This window comes from Arachis ipaensis, chromosome B10 (assembly GCF_000816755.2).
Source record: "Arachis ipaensis cultivar K30076 chromosome B10, Araip1.1, whole genome shotgun sequence".
Classification (NCBI taxonomy): Eukaryota; Viridiplantae; Streptophyta; class Magnoliopsida; order Fabales; family Fabaceae; genus Arachis; species Arachis ipaensis.
Genome location: NC_029794.2, coordinates 132,976,332 through 132,985,349, shown reverse-complemented (window position 1 = coordinate 132,985,349; position 9,018 = coordinate 132,976,332). Strand labels below are relative to the sequence as shown.

Sequence of the window (9,018 nt, the reverse complement as noted above, 5' to 3'; positions counted from 1 at the left end):
AAAATTGTTAAAATACATCATGAAAAAATTATACAATTAATATTTTTAATGGGTTATGTTATGAGTATATTAAAATAAGTTACTAAAATTAACTACAAGTATAAAATACATGTTAAAATATAAATACACATTGAAAATAAATTAAACCACACATGTATTTACACACGAATACACTGATAGCTGATTTTAGTGTACAAATGGTATTTTTTACTTTTAATATATACTCAAATTATTCTTCTACAAATTACAAATAAAAGACACTTGAAATTCTAATAAATTTTTATTATTTTAAAAGTCTTTTAAAATTATTTTCATGAGATATTTTGCTTTTTCTAGAACTTATAATAAAATATTTAATATACATATTAGGCAAATAAATTTTATTAAAGAATATTATTTTAAAACAAATTAATCTTTTTTACAAAAAATTAATATGAGTATATGACATGCGAATACATCAAAACTGTACAGGATGTCATGTGAAGAATCTCTCCAAGACCAATAAGAGCATGAAGTCATTTTTTATTACAAAAATAGAAAAGTATAACCTAACACATTTATTTAACTACTCAACACAGTTAAGGCACTACCACAAACTACTACAACCAGTCAACCACCAGTCAACCCCTTGCTTACCATCTGTTCCTTCAGATCTGATCACTTCTCTTCAGAAACATGGCTGCAGAAGCTGTTTTGTCTTCCGTTCTTAGTGTTGTTTTTGACAGGATGTCCTCCCCTGAAGTTGTTAACTGGATCAAAGGGAAGAAGCTTACTCAGAACCTGATTGAAAGGTTGAAGACTAATCTTTGTGCTGTTCGAGCCTTTCTCATCGATGCTGAGCAGAAGCAGATCAAGGAGAGACCTGTCAAGGAATGGCTTGATAGTCTCAAAGATGCCATGTATGTTGCTGATGACTTGCTTGATGAAGTCTTCACCAAAGCTGCCACTCAGAAGGATCCAGGTACCTTCCTCTCTCGTTTCTCTGGTATTCTCAATTTGCAAGATCGGGATGTAGCAAAGAGGATGGAGGAAGTCATTGATAGGATAGAGTCTCTTGTGAATCAAAAAGACACTCTTGGTCTGAGAGAGATTCCTAAGGAGAACATGTCATGGAGGATCACTACATCTCTAGTTGAAACATCTGATGTATGTGGCAGGGAAGAAGACAAGGAGGCCATAGTAAAACTCTTGTTGGATGATGATAGTGATGATGCTACTGGTGGTCTTAGTGATGTATCTGTGATTCCCATTGTTGGCATGGGTGGAATAGGAAAGACTACTTTGGCTCAATTGGTTTACCAGGATGGCAAAGTAAAGGAGAATTTTGATTTTCAAGCTTGGATTTGTGTGTCAGAAGAGTTTGATGTTTTCAAGGTCACCAAGACTATAATCGAGGCAATAACTAAAAGTTTTTGCAGCTTGACAGATTTGAATTTGCTTCAGCATGATTTAAAAGAAAAGTTGTCAAGGAAGAAGTTCTTTGTTGTCTTGGACGATGTATGGAGTGAAAGTCGCGAAGATTGGGATAAACTTCTAAAACCTTTTCGAAAAGGGGTTAAGGGAAGTAAAATTCTCATAACAACTAGAAGTAAAAGAGTGGCTTCTGTGGTGCAAACTGTTTCACCTTATGAACTAAGCTTATTGTCTGAGGAAGATTGTTGGTTAGTGTTTTCAAAATACGCACGTCTCTCAACTTGTTCTATGGAGAATCCAACCTTGAAAAAAGTTGGCAAAGATCTTGTAAAGAAGTGTGATGGATTGCCCTTGGCAGCTCAAGCCCTTGGAGGCTTATTGCGTGGAAATTCGGATATCAAGTATTGGAATCATTTATTGAAGAGTGAGATCTGGGAACTCTCCGATGATAAGATAAAGGTTGTTCCCGCATTAAGAATCAGTTATTACTATCTTCCTTCATATTTAAGGGAGTGCTTTGTTTTTTGTTCTTTGTATCCCAAAGACTATGAGTTTAGCAAAGACGAATTGATATTGCTATGGATGGCAGAGAATTTTTTGCAACCAGCAGGAAAAAAGACTCCAGAAGAAGTTGGTGATGAATATTTTGATGAATTGATTGCGAGATCATTTTTTCAACCTTCTAAGATTCGTGAAAACAAGTTTGTGATGCATGATCTGGTGCATGATTTGGCAATGATATTTGGTGGAGAATTCTATTTCAGAGCTGAAGAGCTTGAGAATGCAGTTGAGGTTGATATTAAAACTCGCCATTTGTCACATAATGCCAAAGGCAATTATCCAATCTCAAAACTTTTGGGAGTTTGTGACCGAGTAAAACACACAAGGACATTTCTTGAAATCAATTTGGAGCGAGAGATTCCATTTAACATGGAAAATGCACCATGTATCTTGTTGTCAAAGTTGAAGTACCTGAGGGCTTTGTCGTTCAAATGCTTTCCTCTTGAGTCATTGCCTGATTCAATAGGCGAGTTGATTCATTTGCGTTACTTGGATTTGTCTAACAGCGACATCATGACATTGCCCGATACACTTTGCAACTTGTACAATTTACAGACATTGAAGCTGTTTGGATGTTGGAAACTAAACGCCCTTCCTGTTGGCATGAAAGATCTTACAAATTTGCGTTACCTTGATATTAGCGGGACTGGTTTGCATGAGATGCCGGAAGGCATGAGCAAATTGACAAGTTTGCAGGTTTTAAGCAAGTATGTTGTTGGGAAGCGTGAAGGGAACAAGATTAATGAATTGGGAGCACTTGCAAATCTGCACCAAACAATTTGGATTGACAAATTGGAGAATGTGGTCAATAGCAGCGAAGCGTTGGGAGCAAAAATGTTTGATAAGGATGGCATTGAATGTTTGGTCTTGGAGTGGTCGCCAGATGAATATGAGAATACAGATGATTCCCAAATTGAAAGAGAGATACTTGAAGAGTTACGACCTCATAGTAATTTGAAACAACTACAAATTTGGGGTTACAGAGGTACAACATTTCCAGATTGGTTGGGACATTGTTCTTACCACAGCATCACCCAAATAATACTGGGCGATTTTTTTTCGGGTTATTTCAAGAATTGTTGTATGCTTCCTTCACTTGGACAGTTGCCCTTTTTGGAGTACCTGGAAATTTCAATGTTTGAAAGGCTTGCTATTGTGGGGGATGAGTTTTACCGAGATGATGAATCTTGTCTGGAGACTCCATTTCCAATGCTTGAAACTCTTACATTTCAGTCAATGCCTTGCTGGGAGGAATGGCGTTCATTGGAGTTCAATGCATTTCCTCGACTTAGGAAGCTTATCATATGGGATTGTCCCATGTTGAGAGGAGATTTGCCAAATCAACTACCATCTTTGGAAGATCTTACTATTCACAATTGCGAGCAGCTCAGCAGTTGTGTTCCAAGAGCTTCTGGGATTACCTGTTTACGCATAGAAGGAAACAAAGAAGTGAGAATTGGGGAGCTACCTCCTTTGCTGGATAAGCTATCAATTACTGGAAAGCATCAAGCGGAGTCGGTGATGGAGGCCATTGCGCACACCCAACTCACTTGCCTCAGATCTTTAATCATCTCAAATTGTTCATCCCACGTATTGTTTGCAGTTAGTAGTATTCCCGCATCACTACAAGAGCTGACGATATCGAATTGCAAAAAATTAGAATTCGAAATGGAAGGCCAACACCACTCATTGCATTATCTAACGATACGTAACAGCTGTGATTCGGTTACATCCTTCTCGCTGGATTCCTTTCCAAATCTCGTGCGTGTTGAAATCAGGGAGTGTGAAAAGATGGAGTCTCTCGTGGTGTCACGCTCTCTTTCATGTCTCCGTTCTTTAGAGATAAATAATTGTGGGAGTTTGAAATCCCTGCAGACGCTATGGATGGCATCACCTCAGCTAGAATATCTCTCATTACGTGGTTGCCCAGAGATTGATTTGTCTGCTATAGGGGATCCACAGCGTAGCTTGAGATCTCTTAGCATCAGCTACTGCGAGAAACAACTCAGCTGTGTAGCATCGCAGTTTGATGGGCTTACTCATCTTTATATTAAAGGTGAAAATGAGAGTGTGAAGTGTCTCCCTAAGGAAGGTTGGTTGCCTGCCACCCTTGAGTCTCTCACACTGGATCGCATTAAAAGTGTGGAGATGTTGGAATGCAAGGGACTTGCCCACCTCATATCCCTCCAACAATTATGTATTTATGAATGTTACAATTTGGAGAACATTGACGGAGAAAAGCTGCCTGCCTCTCTGTTACGACTCAGCATCTCTGAAAGCCCTTTGGGTAAACGGTGTGAGATGAAGGACCCGCAGGTTTGGCCCAAAATTTCCCACATCCCCGCCATTCAAGTTGGTGGAAGATGGATTTGGTAATCCAACAACTTCAACAGGTAATTGTTTCTATCTCACACAACATTACTCTATGTTGCTGAGTCTCTAGTTTTTCATTCTTCATTCTGTTTTACATTATTGTTATTCTTCATTATTATTAATGTCTTGTATCATTCATACAGCTTTTCCAACAAGAGATAACTTCTGCAGTTACGATTTTGCTTATGGTGCATCAATAATATTCAATCATTGTAATACTCACAGGAATTCTGAGAAACAAGACAATGATAATAACTGCAACAGAGGAAGATTCTTGAGGACATAAGTGGTTAGGAAACCTCATGACTAAAGTGGTACGGATGGCTGAACTAACGATTTTTCTTTTTTTTTGGGAAAAAAAAAATCATTTCATGAAAATTTGTATATTACCTGAGAAGGAATATCTACTTTATAATGGTGGAATAACTTTGATTACCTCAATATGAAAATTTGTATGTGGTGGTTGAAACTTTCTTGCAGAAAGCAACTAAGCAATCAGGGACAATCATGGACACAATCCAAGAGATTCAAAAGTGGCATGACACAGTGATTGATATAGAGAGCAGCCTCAATGAGCTTCATCAAGTGTTATTGGACATGACTGTTTTGGTCCAATCACAAGGTAAGCAACTCAATGACATAGAGAGCCACGAGTCAAAAGCCAATTCGTACGTCTGCCGCGGGTCCGGCAGTTTCAGTTTGCAAGGAAGCACCAGAAGAATACCGGAAGTCCATCTTCATTGCCATCATAATATTGATTTATTATATTGATTATAGTCCTTATTGATCATTATCATATTTACCTTTTGAATTTCGGTTCATGTGTATGTTGCACTCTAAAATTCTTCCAAACCATCTGATAATAAATTTCATGCGCATGAACTAAAGTTTAGCAGTTAAATATAGTTTTGCTTTAGTTAATGGGATATTGATTGGTGGCTATGAACTAATTGGAGTAATTCAAAACCTTATCAAGAGAAATCAGGTCAACATATTCTGTCACTGTGTCACATAACCATTGCATTGTGAAATAATACCTTGTTTGTTTTTCTGAACCTACCTTCTTCAAGATTGAGACTCTCATGTTCTTGGTCTGGAAAGTTATATTTGTAGTGAAATAAGAGTGGCAAAAATTCACAAATGAAACTGTACCACCAATGAAATGAAAAGTATAGGCAATTCAGAATATTTAAATGGTTAAACGATGAAAAGGGAATGAATTAAGATGATGATGAAGACAATCTTGAAGAATGCCATCATCTGTCCACTTGCATTCACTAACCTTCTCCATTAGTTGACACCAGCTCCTTATTATTGGGGTTTAATTCATTAATAGCCACTCTAATCTCTTTTGCATGCATGTATTTTGTTTTTGGGGATTTTAAAAATTTTCTCTACATGTGTCACATGCTATAAATATTGTTGAATTACCTTGCTTGGAGTTTATATATTGGAGGAATGAGATTAGTTGTTTTGCACCCTTAAACGGTTAAACCTATAGTCTAAGATTTTTTTTTCTCTATTTACTTGTGCATTGTTGATTAAGAATTGCATGTTTTGTTAGAAAAATAACAAAAATTAGTCAATAATGCAGCAACAACTATGTTTATCCCACTTTATGATAAGTGAACAGTTGAATAATAACACTAAAATCTTTGAGGATCAAGAAAAGCTGAAAGTTTCCACCTCAAATCATCAAAGAAGAGAAGCAATTAAAAATAGGAATATATTACCAATGCATCAACCAACTGTTTAAACGTATTATTTACTCATTGTAAACACTATTTGCATCTCTTTTTATATAATTCCAATTAAGGAATCCATCCTTTAGAATGCAATATAATTCCGAATTATGAATTCAGTCTAACTGTATTTTTATTGATAAAGGGCCAAAAAGTATCTCCTTATAAAATTACTTAATTAGCTAGTGTGCATGAATGTTCTAATGTATACAGTGTGATTCATTAGATATTTTACTTTATTATTCTTTCCAAATTATAAAGAAAACGAAAAGAAGATTGTAAGAATAGCTCAATTGAATATATTGAGGGTACAAAAAACAAAAGGAAGAACAACAGTGAGAGTTGGTTACTAATGTTGTGTTATATACCAAGAATACAACAGAGAACAAATGGTGCCTAATGTGGTGCATTTCCTTCAAGCTACATTTACAACAGAGAACAAACATCATGGAGCATGATCATTGTTTGTGATTCCTATTCTTGAGGTTTCCATGCTGAATATTTCGTGATGTATTCTCAAGAGTAGTACTCAGATGATGAGCAAAGGTGCGGCGCTGAGTCTTTTCCTGGAAATTCTTATTGGTGCCACTGCCATTGTAAGGTCTCTGACTCTGAGGAGTAGCCTTTCTTGATTCAGATTGTATTTGTAGATCCCGAAAGTATAAATTACAATTTGAAAAATTAAGGGTGTGTTTGGTTTGCATTTTTATTTTCTATTTTCATTTTCAGTTTCTCTTTTCAGGATCTTGTGAAAAAGAAAGAGAAAACAGGACAGAAAACAGAGTTTTATTGTTCTAAGAAACCAAATCAAATTTTATAAGGACTCAATTATCCGGAACCGCATGGAGATTAAGAACAATATTGTTAACCAAACAAAGCTTGAGGAGAAAATGGGAAAGAAGATTATATTATTATTGCAAACAGTTTAAGATACCTTCTGTGTTTCCTTGTTTGATTCTTTCCTTTCCTTGTAAAGATCAGGTAGTGGCCTTGCTTTGAAGCAAAAGCTTTGGCGAAGTTTTCTGATCTCTGTCTCTGCTTTTTCCTTCAAAATGAGGGAATTGAATGATTTGGTGACTAAACTGAACTGAGGAACTAGATATTGTTCATAGTAACAGACACTTGGTATTAAATTTTATTTGTCAACCAACCTTGAGTTTTGTATGAAGTTGCACTTTTTGTGCCTCATTGGCATTGAACTTTTCTTCAAGTTTCTGAAATTGATTTAGATCAATAGAGAAAGGAAAGGCAAGTAATACTCAGTTAATTAATTCTCATTTTTATTTGTAGTAAGGTTAATTAAAGCTCATAAACAACTAAATTTGATTGATGGCAGAACCTTCTTTCTTCTTGCAGCCCTTTCTTGTGTCCTCAAGCTGAAAGGTGACGATATCATTGGGGATCTCATGTTATTTCTGCATTCAAGTAGAAACATTGTAAATACTAATGTAAAGAAGAGTTTTCACAAAAGCCATAAAACTTCTTTAAGCCAGAGATAGATTATGTAAACTTAGCTTGTGGTCCTTGAAACTAAAGATAGCATGTTTCAACTAATTTACAAACTCTAAATTATGTCTGGCATGGATAACATTTGAACATGGAAACAATCCAAATCCATATAGCACAATGAAAAATCTTATAACACCTTAAATCAGAGTGGAAATGACTTACTCTGTTGAGAGCAAGCGCCATTTAGAGCTGGCTGTATTTTTGCCTGTGCTTGATAAATCAAGAGGAGTTTTGTTCCTATGGTTTAACAAAACTCAAATGCACCGAATCAGGATATAAAAACAGTTTTACATCATAATTAACAGCTTACTAGAATTAGGTACCTTTTCTTTTCTGTTAATGGGGTCAATGCAGAATGCATCTGCATCTCCTTCTTATAAGCCTGCATTTAAAAAGCAACACTTTAACATGATGGAAATATAGATTGTGAAAATATTGGCAAAGAATCTGACAAACCATAGTTGGTGTTCTTAGAGGAGTTAATGATGCATCCTTTGAAGCCTTTGAGGAACCAGCACTAGCTCTTGCACTTTCAAATTTCTTCATGCTGATGCAGTCAATCTATTAAGTTCTCTAATCGGCGTAAAATTGACCGACTTGTAAGGAGTAGATCTTCTTTTATCAGCAGAGCTTAGTAATGAAGCATGCTTGTTGCTGCTGCTTGTTGGGGTAGCAGCAATATTACTGTTATCTCTCTTTGAAGAAACAGTAGCTGCTGTTGGTTTGATTGGTGTAGAAGCAACTTTGGAGGTTGCATTGCTCTTTAGCAATTTGAAGGAAGAAAGTGGTGGTTTCTTCTTGCTAACTGAAGGCAAAATTTCTTCATCATAGCCTGAACCCTGCTGAAATAATCAATATTAAATCAATGCTATGATCTTGATTCTTAAACAATCAAACCAAAGAATAAAACACTAAGATTAAATTTTCTAAAAAGACAAACATTAGAACCAAGAGAGTAATATCAATAACCACCTTCAGTAATGGTGTCATAATAGGAGTTGTTTCAAGGATCTTTTCAGCATCTTCATTTTGGCTTTGCAGTTCAATCTTCATTGAATTCCCAACCAAAGGTTCTTCTTCCCTCTTTGACACAGCTTCTTCTCCCAACAATATATGCCTTACTTAAATGGAGTGGTTTAAAGGACAATGGATTGGAACAAAATCTTTAGTAAAATTGTAGCCCAAGATCCTCAGGTTTTCTGTGCTGAACATCGTCTGCATCAATGACCACCATGAGTGTCTTATTATACATTTCAAATTAAATGATAAACATGAATTGAACTACTTGATTTTCGTTAGACATTGAACATTAGTACTATGGCATGGAGGTGTCGTAGATGTATTTTAAAAATTATTTTTATAAATTACTTTTAAAAATAAAAGTTTTACCAAATCAAACTTTAGTTTGTAATTTCATTCT

General features: G+C 35.8%; 2 protein-coding genes across 15 annotated transcripts in view; one reads left to right on the top strand and one right to left on the bottom strand.

Annotated features, from left to right (window-relative positions):
* Nucleotides 484-9,018, top strand: part of LOC107622230 (putative disease resistance RPP13-like protein 1) — a 34,973-nt gene continuing 26,438 nt past the window's right edge. For 4 of the 14 annotated variants that reach the window (XR_002356550.1, XR_002356551.1, XM_021114797.1 and 1 more), the window contains exon 1: nucleotides 484-4,030. Coding sequence is in view for 5 of the 14 variants with exons in the window: in XM_021114797.1 (XP_020970456.1) it covers nucleotides 676-4,030 (3,355 nt within the window). In the remaining 9 variants the exon portion in view is untranslated. Of the gene's footprint in view, nucleotides 4,368-4,490; nucleotides 4,662-4,827; nucleotides 5,344-7,445; nucleotides 7,586-9,018 lie in introns of those variants that run through there. The other 10 variants (XR_002356547.1, XR_002356549.1, XR_002356548.1 and 7 more) reach the window with 7 other exon arrangements.
* Nucleotides 6,369-8,312, bottom strand: LOC107622234 (protein WVD2-like 4). Its single transcript, XM_021114801.1, has 7 exons — nucleotides 8,055-8,312; nucleotides 7,922-7,980; nucleotides 7,761-7,835; nucleotides 7,429-7,504; nucleotides 7,241-7,303; nucleotides 7,024-7,134; nucleotides 6,369-6,700 (listed from the first exon to the last, which is right to left on the bottom strand). Exons 1-7 carry the CDS (start codon nucleotides 8,142-8,144, stop codon nucleotides 6,548-6,550), a joined length of 627 nt encoding a protein of 208 aa, XP_020970460.1. The 5' UTR covers nucleotides 8,145-8,312; the 3' UTR covers nucleotides 6,369-6,547.

What these genes read in the sequence shown, in the direction of transcription:
- LOC107622234 (XM_021114801.1), bottom strand. Translation starts at nt 8,144, where the DNA reads ATGAAGAAATTTGAAAGTGCAAGAGCTAGTGCTGGTTCCTCAAAGGCT. An exon ending in CTCTAAGAACACCAACTATG is followed by an intron (nt 7,981 to 8,054) that starts GTTTGTCAGATT and finishes TTTTAAATGCAG; the next exon opens with GCTTATAAGAAGGAGATGCA. An exon ending in CCATTAACAGAAAAGAAAAG is followed by an intron (nt 7,836 to 7,921) that starts GTACCTAATTCT and finishes GTTAAACCATAG; the next exon opens with GAACAAAACTCCTCTTGATT.